Here is an 18,414-nt window from a genome sequence, read left to right on the forward strand (position 1 = left end):
TCAGCCCTGTGGGGCTGCCCCGCCACGGCAGGCGCGGCATGGTCTGACCCCCACCCTCAGAGCGTGCCGGATGCGGGTGCAGTGATGGCCACCGTGAGTAGGCCAGCCTCCCGCAGGACACCAGCTCCCGGCCTCGGGGCGGGCACGGCTGCATGGGCCGCAGCACCCTGGCCGAGGACCCCAGGCCCCTCCTCAAGGCCTCCCTGGTGCCGCCTCCACGCTGCTCCCCGCACGGCCCCCCGGGCCCAGCCCCAGCACGGCCTGCAGCCCCCACGGCCTCGTCTGCCCTGTCCGCGCCATGCTCCCCTCCCCAGGGCCTTCCCGGTGGCTCTGGGGCCCCCGGCAGACCCCACCGCACAGTGACCGCGCCCCACCCCCGGCCCGGGGGGACCACACGAGCACCCCGCGCGCTCGCCCCCCACCCCGCGCTCACTGTGTGGGCGGCGACCCCAACCAAGAACAGAGCCAAAGAACAGGTCGGCCGCGGGGCTCGAGTTCCCAAGGCAGATGCACAGGGTGGTCCGTTTAATACACATGTACAGAAATGCACTTGCACGGCGGGCGGGCGCGGGGCTGGGGAAGGCACTTGTCGGGCTCCGCCCCCGCCCCGGGACAGGGCAGCCGGGCACTTCTGGGAGCGCCTGCGGCCGGGCGGCCACCTCCCTGCACCGCCGCGCCCTGGCCCGGAGCCCCGGCCCGGAGCCCGAGGACCCCGCGGGGCAGGAAGGTTCTGTAAACAGCGCGCGGCTCCGGGACGGACGCCGGACAAGCGGGAGGTGGCCCCTGCCCGCCGGGCCAGGGCACGGTACAAAAATAGCAACTGTCCGAGAACAGCCCCGTGCTCCGCCTGACAGTCGTCAAATAATTTATACAAGGTTAAAGAAACGTAGAAAATAAACATTTGTTTTTTGTTTTTGGTGTTTTTTTACACAAAATAAAGGAACTATGCACACGGCCTCGGCCTCACTCCTTGCCGGCGCGGCTCACGCTCCTGACCGCCCGGTTGTCCACTTTGGGGCCCGCGGCCCAGCACGCCGGCCTCCTGGGCGAGCCGCCGGGGTCTTTGGTGAATTTGTGCGCGAGGAACTCCTCCTCCTCCGCCTCCGCCTCCAGGGAGGCCTCCCCAGGGCCCAGCTCCTCGTCCTCCGCGTCCTCCCCTCGCCCGCGGCCCGCAGGTCCGGGCAGCGCCTCCCCGGCCCGGCGCAGCGGCGGCGTGAAGTTCTTGCAGGGGTAGAGCAGGTCCTTGTGCGCGCCGCCCGGCCGCTCGATGGGGTTGCGGATGGGGTTGAGCGGCGCCCACTGGTTGTTGGCGCCGTCCTCCCGCGGCAGCCGGCTCCGCTCCCGCGCTTTCCTGCGCTTGCGCGTCCACCACACGCACACGGCCACGCAGGCCAGGCACAGCACGCCCAGCACGCTGCACGCCACGGGCACCAGCAGACCTGTGGGGCGCGCCGTCAGCCGACGGGGGCCGCGCGGCCAGGGATGCCCGCCCGGGGCAGGCAGACCCACTCACCTCCGGAGGAGCCGCCCACGACGACCGTCTCCACCTTGACCTCGGTGACGGCCAGCAGCAAGGAGCCGTTCCCACGCTGCGTGATGGCGGCCACGATGGCGTGGGCCGCGCCCTGGATCAGGCTGCTGTCCGGCAGGTCCCGCGCGGGGCTGAAGGACTGTGCAAAGGAGGGGCTGCCAGACGCCCCAGCGGCGGGCCAGAGGGTGCACAGGCAAGGCGCCCCCCAGCAAGATCTTGGGAGAAGGGCCACGGGCTCTGGAGCGCAGGGTTTCCAGGGTGCGTGGGGACTTGCGGGAAGAGACCCCTGGGCCTGCAGGGGGTGCTGCAGCCCTCCCTGCCCTCCGGCTCTCAGCGCAGGCCCAGGGGCTGTGCCCAAGGCCCCAGGCACACTGAGCCCAGACCAGGCCGAACGCCCAGGCCTTTAACCTGCCCCCACTTCCGCTCCCCCCGCTGGCCCGCAGCAGGCCCCTGAGGAGCTCCCGTCCACCCTTCTCCTTTCTCTGCGCCCACAAGAGTGTCCCCGCAGCCTGCCAGCACTAGTGTCCCCAGCCCCCTGACCATAGGAGAGCATGGAAGAGGGGGCCCATCATGGCCCGGCCCCCTGCGCCCCCGGAGCCTGCAGTGGTGGGCCCACCCAGTACTCACCATGGCCACCTCCACGGCGCTGGCCCCAGAGGCCGGCCGGTCACAGAGCAGCACCAGCAGGCGGTCCCGGGCCACGGCCCTTGTGGCCGGCAGGGCACGGATGCCTGAGCAGATGGCGCCCACAGTGGTGCCCTGGGCAGGGCAGCAGCAGGTGAGCGGCCACCCAGCCCCGAGGGCACAGCTGGCCCCACCTGCCCGCACTCCACCTGGGAGACGGACTTGCCAAGGCCCAGTGGGGCTGGCTGACCCGCTGCCTCCTCGGGCAGAAGCCGCCCTGCACATCCAGGGACACAGGGCCCCACCCAGCTAGAGCCCTCCTGGGCCCAGTGGACAAGTGAGATCTGCCCACGGAGTGGCCTGCCCCACAGGGATGGGGGTGGGGGTGGGGCCACCCTCCATCCAGGACACACACAGGACCAGCGATCAGGGCGCCTCCTACCTGACCCCACGGCCCCTGGGCCGCCTGCACTCACCTGCGGCACCTGCTCATGGTTGAAGCGCAAGGTGAGGCGCGCACAGTTGTTGTCCAAGTGGCCAGAGCGTGGCCGGCAGGGGGTGCTGGGCAGTGGGGGCTCCTGGGTGCCACACTCCCCCCAGGCGGCGCAGGGCGGCTGCAGGCACTGGCCCGAGGCCTTCTCCAGGCACCGCTGCCCCGGTGGGCACTGGGCACTCACGGCGGAGGACCGGCCGGTCAGCAGGCACGGTTTCCGCCCACACCACACCTGAAGGACACATGTGTGTACAGAGAGAGAAGGGGTCAGCCCCAGTGGCCCTGCCCTGCCTGCCACCCAGGGCTGCAGCTAAACTCAGCACCAGAGAGGCCTCCCCACCAGGACGGGTCAGACCCAGCCTCAGTGTCCCCAGTGCACAGGTGGGTGGGCCCGGCGGTGCCTGAGGCTCCTCTTCCCAGGTGCTCCCTCCCACTCCGCCCCACTCCTGCTGTCCCGATGGGGTCCTGACAGAGGGGGCGGCCCAGGCCTGGGCGGGCAGCGGGAGCACCTTGCTGCAGTCCCGGTGGCCGTCCAGGCAGCGGCAGCTGTTGCAGTCCTCCACCCAGGCACTCCCGTGCGGGACGGGCACGCCCCGCGACCAGCAGGGCCGCCCCAACACCAGCACTGCGGGCAGAGGCAGGGTCAGCGCGGGCAGGGTGCACCCCGAAGCCAGGCCTTGCCTGGTCCCACCTGGCACGGCCCGCCCGGTGCCCCCGCCTACCATCCTGGCACCGTGGGCCGGTCCGGCCTGGCGGGCAGCTACAGCGGTACCCGTTGATCTCATCCACACAGGTGGCTCCGTAGGCACAGGGGGAGGACTGGCACTCATCGATGTCTGTGGGGACAGCGGCGGCTCAGTGGGGCCGCAGGTGGGGCTGGGCAGGAGCAAGTCCCCTGTGAGGACAGGAGCCACCCGGGCAGCTCGGCCAGCAACGTGCCCAGCAGCTGCCGCAGCTGGCCTGGCACCACGGTAGCCCGGGGCTGTGCGGAGGACCAGCACCGCCACGGCCTGGGGGACACGGGAGAGGGAGGAGCAGGAGCTGGGACCAGACGCCCCCCGCCCCGCCCGGCCCGCCTCACTTATGCGGCAGTCAGGGCCCGCGAAGCCGGCCGCACACTCGCAGCGGAACCAGTTGACGCCATCCACACAGACGCCGCCGTTGTAGCTGCGGGGAGAGGGGGGTCAGGGGCTGGGCAGGGTGCGTGGGCCCACTCGGCCGCACCTCAGGGTCACTCACCAGGGCAGGGGGTTGCAGTCGTTGGTGTCTGCGTGGGAGGAAAGATGCGTCAGCACAGGGCCCACGCCCAGCACCCAGCCCGGTCTGGGGTATCCCCACACTCGTAGCAGCAGGCGGCCGTGCCAGGCGGGACTGGGGTGGCCTGGGCACCGTCCAGAGGGGATACCCAAGCGTGCTGCTGCGGGCGTCCACTCGGCAGGCAGAAGGACAGGGAGGGTGGAGGCTGCGCTGCCCGCGGGGTCAGAGGACAGCACTGTTTCGGGCACCACGGGATTTGTGCGAACAGGTGCTGGGCAGAGCCTGGGGCTGGGGGCCGGGGGCCGGGGCCCCACCACACTGCCTGCCCGCCCACCCGCCCGCCCGCCACAGCCGCTCACTGTGTGTGCAGGTGCGGCCCTCCCAGCCGTCGCGGCAGATGCAGGAGAAGGAGTCGCCGCTGCCCACGCAGGTGCCCCCGTTCACACACGGGTTGGGCAGACAGCTGCTGTTCTTGGCTGCAAGGGGGACGAGCCGCCTTTTCACCCAGCCTGGCCAGCCAGGGTGCCCAGGCCACCTGCCGCCGGCCCTGGGCACGAGCCCCTCACCGATCGTACAGGTGCTGCCCTTCCAGCCGGGGGGGCAGGCGCAGCGGAAAGAGTCCCCGCTGTCGTAGCAGGTGCCGCCGTTGCTGCAGGTGTAGGCGTCGCACTGGAACTCGCCTGCAGGGAGGCGGGCGCTCAGCAGAGGGGTCCCGGCCCCGCCCCCGCGGCCCCGGCCCCGCCCCTCCCCGGCCCCGCCCCACGAGCCCCACCCTCAGAGGCCCCGCCCCCGGCGCAGCCCCGCCCAGGCCCTGCCCCTCACGCAGCCCGGGCCCGCCCCCACGCGGCCCCGCCCCGCCGGCCCCAGGCCCCGCCCCCGCCGGCCCCAGGCCCCGCCCCCGCCCCGCCCCCGCCCGCGCCCGCGCTCACGCGAGTGGCAGGTCTTGCCCTTCCAGCCGTCGTCGCAGGCGCAGTAGAAGTCGTTGACCAGGTCGTAGCAGCGGCCGCGGCTGTGGCAGGGATCGGGGAGGCAGTCGTTGGGATCTGGGGGCGAGGACGCCGGTCAGCGGGGTCACCGGCGGCAGGGGCTGGGGGGAGGCCGGGCGGGCGGGCGGGGCACTCACTGGTGTCGCACAGCTCGCCCTCCCAGCCGCTGGGGCAGAAGCAGCGGAAGGCGCCCACCTCGTCGATGCACGTGCCCCCGTTGCGGCAGGGCTGGCCCAGGCAGTCGTCGATGTCTGCGGGAGGCCGCGGTGAGCGCGGGGCCCCCTCGCCCCCGCCCCGCCCGCCCGCCCGCCCGCCCGCGGCGCTCACTCTCGTGGCAGTAGGCGCCGGTGAAGCCGCCGTCGCAGGCGCAGGAGAAGTTGCCCCCGGGCAGGCTGACGCAGCGTCCGTGCGGGCCGCACACGCCGGGCGCCCCGGGCCCGGCCTCCAGCCCGCCGCAGCCGTCGATCACTGGGGGACAGGGGCGTCAGGCGGCCTCGCGCGCCCCCCGCCCCGCCGCCCCCCGCGCCCCCGCCCCGCCGCGCCCACCTTCGCAGCCGCCCCCGGGGCACGGCTCCCGCGGCTCCGAGCAGTTCTTGCCGCCCACGTCCTCGGGGCAGGCGCAGTAGTAGTCGCCGTCCAGGTTGTAGCAGCGCGCGCCGTTCTGGCAGGGGCTGGGCTCGCAGAGGTCCACGTCCACCTGCCGGGCGCCGGGCACCGTGACGCCGCGCCCCGCCGCGCAGGGGGCCCGGCCCGGCCCGCGCCACCCGCCGCCGCGAGCCGTCCTGGCCAGCGGCGGGACGCGAACCCGCGGCCACCGGGCGGCGCGCACCCTCGCCTCCCGCCAGCGGGGCCGCCCGGCCCAGGCTCGCCAGGTGCGCGGCCCTCCCGGGGTCACCACCACCACCGCGCCCCCAGCGGGGAGGCCCCTCCCTGCCCCCGACGGCCAGAGCAGCCCCGCTGGGCGCGGGCCAGGGAGGGGGGCGGCACCGCGTGCCCCGCCTCGGGGGTCTTCGGGGAGGGGCCCTCACCTCGCAGAGCGGCCCCGAGAAGCCCTTGGGGCAGTGGCAGCGGAAGCCGCCCTCCAGGTCCTCGCACAGGCCGCCGGCCCGGCAGGGGCTGCTGGCGCACTCGTCCGCCTCCAGCTCGCAGTGCCGGCCGCCGAAGCCCCGCGGACACACGCACTGGTAGCCGCCGACCAGGTCCTGCGGGCGGGCGGCGGGTGAGCCTCGCCGCGGCCCCGCGGCCCGCGCCCCCGCGGCGGCCCCGCCTACCTTGCAGGTGCCTCCGTGCTGGCACTGCCCGCGACAGTCGTCCGCGTCTGCAGACAGAGGGGCGGTCACGCCGGCCCGCGCGCGCCCCGCCCGCCGCCCCGCCGCCCGTACTGACTGATCTGGCAGTTGACGCCCGTCCAGCCCGGCACGCAATCACAGTAATAGCCACCAATCAGGTTTTTGCAAGAAAAAGCATTAAGGCACGGCTGCCCGTCACACTCATTGGCGTCTGTGAAGGAGACAAGGGAGCGCTGGGGCCGGCCCGCCCGCGCCCGGCGCCCGCAGCCCAGCGCAGCCACAGCCGCATGCACAGCGCCGGCCACGCTCGCCGCGCGGCCCTTACCCAGCTGGCAGGTGGCCCCCGCCCACTGCTCGGGGCAGATGCACTCGAAGCCGTCCACCTGGTCCACGCAGGTGCCCCCTGCCGCGCACGGGTTCGAGGCGCACTCGTCAATGTCTGCGGGCGGGACGCGCGGGCCTGAGCGCGGGCCGGGCCGCGGGGTCGGGGAGGGGCGTGGCCACTTGCGGGGCGCGGCGGGGGGGGGGGGGGGGGCTGGGTCGGAGGGGTCTCGGCGCGCGCGCGCGGGGCTCACCCAGCGCGCAGGTGGGCCCACTCCAGCCCGCGGGGCAGTGGCACTCGAATCCGGAGGGCACCTCGTGGCACGAACCGCCGCTGGCACAGGGGTTGGAGGCGCAGGCGTGCTCGGCTGCAAGGAGGGGGCGCGTGGGTGGCCGGGGCCGGCGGGCTCCTCCGGCCCCTGCTCGGCGAGCCCAGAGCGGCCGCACCTACCGCGCTCGCAGTTCTGGCCCGAGTAGCCGTCGGGGCAGGCGCAGTGGTACTGGTCCGGCTCCGCGTTGATGCACGTGCCCCCGTTGACGCAGGGGCGGTGGCTGCCGCAGTAGTTCAGGTCTGCGGGCAGGTGGGCGCTCAGGGCCCGGCTCCGCCCCCAGCGCCGCCCCCCCCTCCCCCCGCGCCGCACCTTTGTTGCAGAGCAGGCCGCCCCAGTTGGTCTCGCAGTTGCACTGCCAGGGCTGCACGCAGCTGCCGTGGACGCAGCCCGGGTACGGGACACACTCGTCGCAGAATCTCCCCTGCCAGCCGTAGCTGCACCTGGGGGGGGCGCGGGGCCGGGGGTCAGAGGCCTCCCCGCCAAGAGGGTGGCCCGGGAGGTGGCCCTCTGGGGCGGCCAGGCTCGGCCTTTGAACTAACCGGCCGGCCGGGCGGGGCTGACGGCCCTGCGGCCAGCACGGTCACGGGCACTGCCCGGGCGCTGGCTGGGGTGGCCGCGCAGCTGTCCAGTCACTCCTACGGGGGCTATTTTGGGACTCACCCGAGCAGGGCCCCAGGAGCCGGCACCGGAAGGGGAGGCCCTGCCGGGACCCCAGGAACAAGAGCCGTGGCTCAGACAGGTGCTGCGGGGCGGGCGGGGCTGGACAGCGGGGTGCTGGCCGCCCGCCCGGGCCACCTGGGGCACGGCCTGACCTCGCCTGTAACTCAAGGACAGGAAGTTCTCTCCCTGCCTCACAGGTGGGGAGACGGAGGCCGGGCAGCCGCGGGCCAGGCTGGTGAGGGGCCAGACGCAGCAGCTCCTGTGCCAGGAGGAGCCGCCACACCCGGCGGACAACCTGAGTGGCTTCTTGGCTGCAAAACCACGGCCCAGAGGCCCGGCCCTGCCTGGCGCAGCGGCAGCGTCCCCCAGGGGGCAGGGCCGGCAGCCAGGACAGCGAGGGGGCTGGGCAGACGTTAACACCAGGCCCCTGGGCTGCTCCCGGGAGGCAGGCCCAGCCTGGCTGGATGGCCCTCAGGGGCCAGCACCCAGCGGACCCCGCCCAGGTCCATGCCACACCACTGCCCGAGTTGCTTTCTGTCGAAAGGGAGAGTGACGGCTCCACGAGACCCAGCCCCACTGCCGCCCACACGGGACACTGGGGCAGCTCGCAGACCCAGGGAAACTGAGGCAGGAGAGATGCAGCACCGGCCGGCCCCTGTGCACAGGGGCCCAGCGTCCCCGCCCAGCACCCAAGGTTCAGGGGGGCACTGGGGACACAACAGGCTTGACACCCAGACCCCCGGTGCCTAGGGCATCCTCTCTGCCCCAGGCCCCCCCTACTCCCAGCGGGGTGCGGTGCGAGCCCACACCGGAGGGGCTGAAACCTGAGCTACAGCGGCTGCAGCTGGGCCTGGGCCCGCGGGGGGGCGGGGGGGGGTCACCCACTACTGTGCTCCTCACTTCCTGCAGCCTGGGGATAGTCCTCCCCGCCCCCACCCGCTGCAGTCCTGCCACCAGGCCTGGCACAGGGCAAGGGTGCAGGGCCCCTTGGGGGTGCCTTGCTGTCCCCAGACCCCCCCTCACACAGGTCAGACAACCCCTGCTACCCAGGACCTGGTTCCAGGCTCCTGCGCCCCAAGACACAGGCCCACCCCTGCCCGGGGTCCCCGCCCACAACCATGCTCCCCACCACCTGGGCTGGGCTCCACGTGCCTGTGGGGGGGCCTGCTGGGTAGCCCTGCCCCCACCCCGGCCTTGTCCACCCCCCAGCTCCTCTTAGCCCCATGAGACCCACACCCCAGAGAGGGCCCTGGGTGGGAAGACCCCCCCCGGGCTGCACCCGCCCCCCCCCGTCCCTTCACCCCTCAACTCCCAGGCGTCCCTCAGCACCCCAAGCTCGGCCCTGTGCCCGTTCTGCACAGCCCTGGTGCCCAGCACCCACTCCCCTCTGCCCACAGTGGCCTCTCCCCTCCCAGGTCGCAGGGCCTCTGGGCCCCTCTGACCCCTGCCCTGTCTGCCCCGTGTCACCTGCCCCAGTGGCCACTGGGCCCCACGGGCAGGGCCCCTTGGCCAGCCCTCCACCCCGAGTGTGAGCTGTGGGAACAGCGGCTCGAGGCCAGCCTGGCGCCGCCGCAGGCAGCGGGGACTCACCTGCACTCCCCCGGCGCCGCGCAGCCCCCGTGCAGCAGGTTGCAGCCTTGTTTACACACGGCTGTGGGCGAGGGGTGCGGAGGGGTGAGGCAGGCGCCCAGGGGACCCCCTCGCCGGCCCGGCCCCGCCCCCAGTTCTCCCCCCACCACCCTGCTGCTTCCCGCCGCGCCCTGCTCACCCTCCTTGCACTCGCGGCCCATCCAGCCGCTCAGGCAGGCCTTGTTCCCATACTGGTCGCAGGTGTAGTGGCCGAAGAAGTCGTCGCGCGGCCGGCAGAACTTGTTGCAGGCGGCGCTGTAGTAGTTGTCGTCGCAGCGCACGCGGATCTGCAGCTCCAGGTGCGCCACGTGGCCGCTGAAGCGCAGGCTCTTCCAGCGGTCCTCGGGGTTGATCATGCCCGCGTGCGACACGCGCTCGATCAGCAGCTCCTCTGGGGGGCGGCCCGGTCAGCGCCGCCCGCAGGGCCCCAGCGCCCGCCCCGCCGCCCGCCCCGCCGCCCCATGCCCGCCCCCGGGCAAGAAGGGAAACAGCGCAGAGCTCCTCCGATAAAGACAGCTGTCCAGACACATGGGTCTCTGTCCCCAGCGGGACCCTGGCCTCAGGCACCCCTGCGCTCAGGACTCAGGGCCCAAGGGGTCCCCAATCGCAGCAGCGCCCGGCCCGGGCCACTCACCATCCGGGGTGGTGTCGTTGTCCCAGTCCCAGGCCTCCACGACGAGCGTGAAGGATCGCTGTGGGCACGGCGGGGGGGGCTGTGTCAGGAGCAGCGGCCCCCGCATCACTCACGTCCCCGCCTCCCCCACTCGCCCCCTGACCCGAGAGCCGGGGCTCCCGGCTCTTCTGACCCCCGCCTGCCGTCAGCAGAGAGGAGCGAGGGGCCGGGCAGAGCCTGGCACCAGAGCGCCCCGGGACCAGGATGTCCAGCGGGAGCCCTCAGTACCTCGCTGCGGCCCAGGGCACACAGGGAGGGGCCTGCCCCGTGCACCCAAGAGGGCCAGGGTCCAGCGCCCCAGCTGCCCGCCCCCCAGGGCACCCCGCGCAGCACCCAGAACAGAGCGAGCACCCAGCAAACAGCCACCCGCCTGGCCGCCCCTGCCCAGGGCGGAAAAGGCCACCCTGCAGCTCAGCCTGGACACTGGCCCCAAAGGCCCAGAACCCCTGGTACCCACCTGCCCGCTCGAGGGTGGCCAGCCCTGCAGCCTGCCCCTCGGGGGTGCCCCCCACGCTCCTGGACACTCCATGGGCCTGCCATGAGCACGCCCCTCCTGCCCCTGGCTGTAGCCGTGGCCACTGCCAGAAGCCACCAGGCGCCTGCCCGTGGCACCCAAGCCTCACCCCAAGACCCCCACGCACCCTGGCCTGACCCCAGGGACCCTCTCCTCCCGCCCCAGCCCCTGAGTAGCCTGACGCCCAGAACACGCCCAGCTTCGCGCTCCCCTCGCGGCCCCCACAGGGCCTGCCTCAAGACACCACCGCCCTTCTGGGCGCTCCCTACCCGGGGCGGTCCCTCCTGCCCACCACTGGACCACAGGCCACCAACACCTCCAAGGCCCCTGCAGCCCCTGGGACGCCCCTCCTGCCCACAGGAGCCCCCACCCCAAGCTGTCCGCGTCTCCCCTCCTGGGACTCCGGGGGCCCGTCCGCCTCGCAGTCCCTGCCTGCCCCCACCCCGCCCAGCCCTGTGACGGACGGCCAGGCCGCCCACGCCCACCCCGCTCTGCCCTGCAGGCCGAAGGAAGGGACCCTGGAGGGCCAGCACGGAGGCCCGGGCGGGGGAAGGGTCAGGCACGGGCCACGGACCCTGGGGCCCCCTGGGGCCAGCGCTGAGCAGCGCCGGGCCGGAGCAGGGGCTCTGAGGCGAGCACGCCAGCGGGTGGGCAGGAGGCCCCCAGCCTGCAGGCCGTGTGGCCGGCACCCAGCTGGGCTCCCCGCTGCAGGGACGCCCCCGAGCCAGCGCTCAGGTCGGGTTACACCTCCTCGCCCGCGCCAGGGCTCCGGTGACGGCTCCCACGGGACGGCGCTCACCTCCTGCCGCCCGCCAGCTGGGCCCCCACACCTGGGCAGCAGGAGAACCTGAGCCGGGCCCGCGCCCCAGCCCACCAGCGCCTCTGCCCACCCTACTCTCCGCCTCGCCCACCGCAGCAGGCCAGAGGTCGCCCAGCCCAGGGCCCGGACGGGGCAGCGATCTGGCCGGGGTTGGGGCCGGGACGGGCAGGGAGGGTGCCTGGCGGGTGGGCCCGGCAGGCTGCAGAGACCCGGCCCGGCACTGGCCACCTCCCGGCAGCCCTGGGGCCCGGCCCCACCCTCTCTGCCGGCCCCGTCGGGCCTGAAGCCCGGGTCTGCCTTCGGGAGACCGCGGAGCCGACGCAGGTGCTTCCGGAACCCTGGCTGGGGAGGTCCCGGCCTCCTGCCCCACCTGCCCGGAGAGGGGAGAGGCAGCTGTGCCCACCTGCCCAGGGCCACCCCACCCAGGAGCCCACACGCCACACCAGAGCCCACACGCCACGCCAGGGACATGCTGGGGCCCCAACTCCCAGCCCAGCCCCACAACCAGTCGATCCCTCCTGGTGGGAGACCATTGTCCAGGTCAGGGTCTCTAGCGCCCTGCCCCCAGTCCAGGCACACCTGCTCACCTGAGCTCTGCAGAGGGGGACCCCAGTTCACCTGCGGACTAGAAATGGCTCACTTGGGCCTGGGGACCCCACTCACCTGGGGTACAGCTGGGGTCCCCAGTTCACTGGGGATCAGAAATGCCGTCTCCCCACCATTATCTCCAGCTCAAGTCCCTGCTGGCTTCCCCCCAGACCGCAAGCTGCCCCAGACAGTCCGGCCCGCTCTTCCCTGGCTATGGCCAGCACCCCCAATCCACCCCTCCAGGCCTGGGTACGGTCCCCCACCGGCTAGTGCCACCGTCCAGGCCCTGCTAGCCCTGCCCCGCCCCAAGCCTTGGGCTGTCCCCAGCCTGTGGCCCCACAGGGAGGAGCCGGCAGTGCCAGGCCGGCCACCGGGCCTGTCCTCCAGCTGCGCCCCGTGAGGGTAGCCCCCGCCAAGGGGCCGGCTCCTCCCGGTCTGGGCCTGCAGACACAGGATGTGGCCACTGCAGGCCATGGGTGGTCCTCCAAGCCCACTGCCCACCAGGTCCTGGGAAGGCTCCGCCCCTCCGGGGCCTCCCCAGCCAGCAGCGGCTCCAGAGGACGCCTGCACACACGCGCACACGCTCACACATGCACACGCGCGCCGGCCCACGGCAAACACGGGAGGTGTCCCCAAGGAGAGCCGGCGAGGGGGCGGTTCCTGACAGGTTCCCCACCTCCAAGGCCTGGGCCCGCCCCTCCTGGGCAGCCAGAGGCCGAGACCAAGCACCTCAGGCCTCACTCGAATGCCGGCCCGAGTGACCAGGCCAGCACCAGGGTGGCCCCGGCCGAGCCGGTTCCCGGCAGAGGCCAGGGCAGGGGTCGGGGCTGGCGAGGGCGTTCAAGGGGTGGGGGGTCCGGGCCGGGTCAGTCCCGGGCCCCCTCCACCCGCCGCCCTCCTCAAACCCTGGCTCCTGGAGCGGAGCAGGTGCTGGGCAGGCAGGAGCCCAGCTCTCCCACCCAAAGCCCCTCCTTGATGCCCAGGCAGTCTGCTTCCCCAGCCTGTCGAACGCCCGGTGGGCACCCCGCGTTCCAAACACGCCCCAACTCATGGGACAGAGCTGGACTTGCAGCAGGGGAGCCACGTGGCCGCAGGGCTGAGCCGGCCGAACGGAAATACCAGGGTGCTAGCATCACTGCCCCCCACACGCCCGGCGCACCGATGGCGGGCAGGACCCGCTGCCCACCACCGTGGCCCCAGACCCGGGGGCCCTGCCCCCCCCCAAGCATCCGAGGACCCCCAGCAGCTGAGGGGGAGGGCCCATGCCGGGTGCCCAGCCTGGCTCCCGGGGCCGGGCCCAGGCCCATTTTGCTGCTGGCCAGCCGGCGGGCGGAGAGCCGCGAGGGACACGCGTTGGCCCGCCACATTCCTGCGGCGCTCCCTGCCCCCACGCGGCGGCTGCCAACTCCAGCAGAAAACACGTCCTCAGGTAGCGATTTGGAGCCCGCTGGCTGGGGCCCAGCCCAGATGACAGGCTGCGGCCCTGCTCGGGCCTGCCGCGCCGCGGGCCCCTCCCACGCCTGCCCTGCACGCCGTCCCGGGCACATTCCCACCTGAGGCCCCGTCCGGAGCCCCGAGGCCGGCCAGGCCGGAGGGGGGCATTGGGCCCTGCGGGAGGGGCCTCAGGAGCGCAAGGGTGGCGGTGGTGAGGCCTCCTGGCCACCCCATGGAGAGGATGCCAGGCCGGGAGCCAGGGCGGGACCAGGGCCAGACACGGGTGGGCACGTCCCCGGTGCCCCTGGCAGGCCGGTCTCAACCAGAGGTTGGCCAGGGCCCCTGCTCCGGCCAGGCACCGGCTCCCGGGCTCCCAGCACCTTGGACACCTCCCTGGCCCTTCCCAGGCCCCCAGCCTTCCTCCAAGTCCTCCTGCACACGGGGTCTCCTCGCCTCCGGTCTCACCCGCCGCCCACCCTGCTGCAGGCCCGCGGGCGCTCAGGGTCCTCCAGGCCCAGAGAACACCAAGTGGGCACCAGAGGCCTGGCACGCGCCAGGAGGGTCACACCCGACCCCCGCCCAGGGCGGCCAGGCGGCGGCTCCCACCTCCTGCCAGGAGGGCCCCAGCCGGCCCGCGCCCGCGGTGCCACCCCCGCCTCCCCGCTGCGGCTGCCCGCGGCCACGCGGGCGCTGGGGGCCACGGAGCCGCCCGCCCCGCCCCCGCCGCCCCCGGGCATCCAGGAAACGGCAGCGGGGCGGGCACGGGCTGGCCCGGGGCCCGCGGCGGCTCCGCCGGGGCCTGCCCCGACCCGCCCCAGCACGCGCGGCGCACATGCCTCGGCGTCCGCGCCCCGCCGCGCCCCCGCCCCGACAGACGCGCGCGGCGGCGCAGGCACACGCCGGGCCCGCCGCCCCCCGGCCCCCCGGCCGCCCCCCGCCCCCGCCCCCGCCGGCCCACGGCCCCGCGCGCCCACGTGGCGGGGGCGCCCCGGCCCGGAGCACGCGCCCCGCCCGCGCCGCGCGGCGCCCCCTGCCGGCGCCCTCCCGCCCCACCCCCGGGGGCGCGGGGCGGGCCGGGCGGGGGGCCGGGGGGCGGGGGGCGCGGGCGGGGCGGGGCGGGGCGGGGCGGGGGGCGCGGGCCGGGGCGGGGCGCACCTACCGGCCAGGCGAACTGGAACGGGATGACGACGAGGCCCGGGTCCGGGGCGCCGCCCGCCCGCGCCCGCGCCCGCGCCCGGTCCCCCGCGGCGCGCGGCGGCGGCAGGTAGAAGGAGTTGCCGCCCAGCACGGGCGTGGCGCCGTGGCCGTAGCTGCAGGGCCCGGTGGGCGCCACGCGCGCCTGGTACTCCTTGAGGCACACGCGCACGTACGTGTCGCACTCGTCGCGGCCGCAGCCCCCCGCGCGCGTCGTCCGGCCGTCGGCGTCGCAGCAGGCGCCGCTCCGCAGCTCGCCGTGCGCGTTCCGCAGCGCGCTCAGCCGCAGCTCGAAGTGGCCCGCGGGCCGCGCCGCCTGCAAACACGGCAGCGCCAGGGCGGCGGGTCGGCGCCCGCCCCGCCCCGCCCCGCCCGCCCGCCCGCCCGCGCCCCGCGCCCCGCGCCGCCGCCGCTCACCTGCACGCACAGCGCCAGCAGCAGCAGCAGCAGCCGCCGCGCCGGGCGCCCCCGGGCCCGCGCCCGCATCGCCGCGGCCCGGCCCGGCCCGGCCCGGCCCGGCCCGGCCCGGCCTCCGGCGCCCGCCGCCCCGGCCCGGCCCGGCCCGGCCCGGCCCCGAGCGCGGCGCGGCGCGGGCGGCGGCGCGGGCGGCTCGCGGCGGTCGGGCGGGCGGCGCTCCTCGGCCGGTCCGGCCCGGCTCGGCGGGCTCCGCTCGGCGGCGCGGCGGGTCGCTCGGCTCCGCGCCCGCGCCCGGCGCCCGCAGCCGCGATCGGCGAGACTGACAGCGCGCGCGCCCCCTCGCCGCCCGCGCACCTGCATATGCATGAGGGGGCGGGGCCGGCGCGCCGAGGGCCCGAGGGCGCCGCCCGCCCGCCCGCCCGCCCGCCCGGCCCCGCGCCCGCCGGGGGCCCCGCGCGGCCGGCCGCGGGGGGGGCGCGGGCCGCGGGGTCCCGCCGCGCGTCGGGGCCGCGGGGCGGGGCGGGGCGGGGCGGGGCGCCGCCCGAGGGCGCCGCCGAGGTCCCCTCCCCTCGGGGCGCCGCCGCGCTCCCGGCGGGCCCGAGGCGGTGCCGCCTCCGGCACCGTCAGGGCCCGGCCCCGCCGCGCGCCCCTGCCCGGGGAGGGCCCCGCCGCGCCGCGCCCGCCGCCTCCCGCCGGCCGCAGGGGGCGCTGCGCCCCGCCGCCCCCCGCCCCCCAGCCCCGGCGCCGCCGCCCAGCCAGCCTCTCGGCGGGCGCTGCGCCCCGCTCGGCGGGGACGGCGGGGCCGGGGCCGGGGCCGGGGTCCGGCAGGAAGGCCCGCGGGGCGCGCCCACAGAGGCTCCCTGCGCCGTCCCGGCGGCCGCGGCCCCGCACCCCGCCCCGCGCCCGGCCGACGACCTGGGCGCCCCGGCCCCCTGCAGGGCGCGCCAGGGGCGCCTGCCGGGCCGGTGGTCACCTTGGCAGTCAGGGAACGAACAGGAGCGCGTCCGCGGGGGCTTCCCGCCCCCCCAGCCCCCCAAGGGCTCCCCCACTGCGGCCCTCTCCGCTCAGGCTGGGCGCTGGGCTTGCAGCCCCTGCCCGCGCTCAAAACCGCCCCCTGGGGTGGCCGGTTCCGGGCGGCTTTTCTGGAAAAGGAGCTTGGGCCAGGCCCAAGGGCTGGGGGTGTGGCACTGCCCTCTGCGGCCAGAATGTGCCCAGCTGGCCCTCCGGCCCACAGGCCGCTGCCCGGAGCAGCCCCTCAGCAGGGACAGCGCAGCTGAAGGACCGCGGCTCCCGCGCTGCAGCTGCCCACCCTCCCTGGACAGCCACCCTCCCGGGCCCCTCTGGGCAGGAGGGGCGGGACACAGGCCCAGCCACACACCACAGCGGGGGAGAGCCCCCCATCCCCCCGCCACTGGTCCTTCCAGGGGGCGGGCAGCGGCTGCTGCCTGCGGGGAGGAGGGCCACGGTGCAGATGCCCCTCACCTCCTCCCCCCTCAGACGCAGGCGCGGACCCCAAGAGGGCACGGGAGCCCCCAGCCCGAGTCCAGGGCCCATCCCTGCCCGGCCCACTGCCCCACAACCAGGGAGCCGGCCTCTCCCTGCCCGACACCCCTGCCCAGCGCTCAGCCAAAGCAGTGAGCGGACGGTCCCCGTCCACCCTCGGGGCCCCCAGCCGGGTGGACAGAGGACAGGCAGAGGGACCGGCGTCAGGGTGCACAAACGCGGTCTGCTCAGACCCAGAGGACAGCCGTCTGTCGCCCCGGGGCGAGGAGCCGGGCCGGGAGGCCAGGGCGTAGGTGAGCTGGGCGCTGGGCCTCCGGGGCCGCGTCTTCCCGCTCAGGGAAGCCGGCCGGAAGCCCCAGGAAGCAGCGGAGCTGGGCTGCTCGGTGGCCGCCTGCGTGGGCGCGGGGCGCCCTGCCTGTGCGGGAGGCCCCGGGTGGGCTGCAGTGCCCGGAGAGGGGCCGGCGGGGCTGTGGAGGCCTGAGGAGGGGGAATTCCAGGCAGGAGGGGCGGAATCGTAGAACAATCCCGAGGGCCCCTCCCTCGTCCACCTCTGAGGCTTCCTGCCGTGGCCGCGGCGTGGGAGGGAAGGGTGGCCAGGCCAGCTCCGGCCCAGGGCTGAGGCAGGCCGGGCTCACAGGGCGCTTCCGGAAGTCTCAGACCAGGCTCTGCCCTGCCGGCGTGGCCTTGGTGAGGGATGCGCACCCCTTTCCAGGCTGAAGCCCGCTCCCCAGGGCCCTCCCCACTGGCCTGGCCCCCTGGGGCGCAGAGCCCCTCCGTCCTGCACAGCTGGGGAGACAGTGGCCTGGCCCCACCTGTCTCCTGCCAGGCCTGTGGGGGCTGACTTGGGCACAGCCAGGGGGTCACAGAGCCGGGAGGGGGGGGTCGCACAGCCGGGGGTCACACAGCCAGGGAGTCACTCAAGCCCCCCTCACCCCCCGCAGGCCCCCGGCCCTCCCGCAGCCGGAGCCCAGGCAGAGTGCTGGTTGGGCCGTCAGGAAGGCGGCCGCAGGGGAGAGGGCCGGGGGCTCCTCACTGCTGGGGACCACAGCAGGGGTATCTGCAGCCCTTGGGCCCAGGGGTGAGAGCCAACGGGAAAGGGCTCCCCCTCTTCCAGGAAGGCTTCCGGCTCTGTCCTGGGGGCCACCAGGCTCAACCCCGTCAGGCTCCCAGCTCCCCAGCCCAGGAGCTCTCTCCGGCAGCTTTGAGGGGCGCTCGCTGACACAGGCCCCGGCACAGCTGGGTGGGGCCCCTCGGCCTGGCCACAGGGCCTCGGCCCCAGGCCTCCCGCGCAGGCTGTGGGGCTGGGACAGGCCAGCCGCGCTCAGGACGGGGCTGAGCTTCCGCTGGTGCTCTGCGCTGCTAAATATAGCGGACAGCAGGGGGTTTCCGGTTACAGCCCCCCCAGTGCTGGGAAATCGATGCCAGCTCCATTAGGCCAGCCATGCCTGCTGACCGGCCCGTGGACTGCCTAGCAGGGGGGCCGCCCACCCCTTGTGGAGCCGGCACGCTCCCCAGGGCTCCATGCAGCCGCCATCCGCTCAGTCTGCCCAGAGCCCTCCCAGGCGGCGGGCGGAGCCCACAGGCCGGCAGGGCCACGCCACGAGGCGAGGCGGGCTGCGGGGCTCCGGGCAGAGGCCCCGACATCTCCGGCCACACGGACCCCAGGGCAGGCTAGAGCTGCAGCCCCTCCGACGCCGGACACGCCCCTGGCTCACCTGGCCCTCCGGGCAGCACAGCACGCATTTGCATACAGGTGCTGTCGCTGCTGAGGCCCTGCCTGGCCTCCCGGCAGCCAGGACCCCGCCCGCCCAGCGGCGGGGAGGCAGGGCTCCGCTGGAGTGCCTGCCTGGGGTCAAGGTGGGGTCAGCCTGGCGCAGGACGGGCATCCTCCACATCCAGCCAGGGCCCCGAGCCTTGAGTCAGTTTCCAGCAAAGCTCCTGGTCCCTCCGGCTCCCCCATCCCCACCTGCAGCCCCCCGTGGGGACATGTCCCTGGTCGCCTTGCCCCCCCCCACCCCCCGCCCCGGGCCTGGGGTCGAGGACCTGATGGCCCCCAGCCTGTTCCCAAGGGCACCGGCCAGAGGGCTGGGCTCTGGTGGGGGGGGGGGCAGCCTTCCCTTCCTCCGGGACACCTCCTGTCCTCCAGGCC

General features: G+C 75.3%; 1 protein-coding gene across 1 annotated transcript; it reads right to left on the reverse strand.

Annotated features, from left to right (window-relative positions):
• Window positions 1-719: 719 nt before the first annotated feature.
• On the reverse strand, window positions 720-17,909 carry JAG2 (jagged canonical Notch ligand 2). Its single transcript, XM_037501870.2, has 28 exons — window positions 17,846-17,909; window positions 17,198-17,322; window positions 16,484-16,680; window positions 14,311-14,689; window positions 9,757-9,814; window positions 9,262-9,513; window positions 9,084-9,144; window positions 7,143-7,273; window positions 6,953-7,072; window positions 6,756-6,869; window positions 6,506-6,619; window positions 6,278-6,391; window positions 6,163-6,209; window positions 5,920-6,093; window positions 5,438-5,588; window positions 5,219-5,359; window positions 5,029-5,142; window positions 4,835-4,948; window positions 4,472-4,585; window positions 4,265-4,381; window positions 3,888-3,915; window positions 3,730-3,815; window positions 3,371-3,484; window positions 3,158-3,273; window positions 2,632-2,880; window positions 2,159-2,290; window positions 1,514-1,670; window positions 720-1,439 (listed from the first exon to the last, which is right to left on the reverse strand). The coding sequence occupies exons 1-28, from the start codon at window positions 17,907-17,909 to the stop codon at window positions 964-966; spliced, it is 4,059 nt and encodes a 1,352-aa protein (XP_037357767.1). The 3' UTR covers window positions 720-963.
• Window positions 17,910-18,414: the final 505 nt, after the last annotated feature.

Source organism: Talpa occidentalis, unplaced genomic scaffold (assembly GCF_014898055.3).
Source record: "Talpa occidentalis isolate TD23 unplaced genomic scaffold, MPIMG_talOcc4v2.1 talOcc4.11, whole genome shotgun sequence".
NCBI lineage: Eukaryota > Metazoa > Chordata > Mammalia > Eulipotyphla > Talpidae > Talpa > Talpa occidentalis.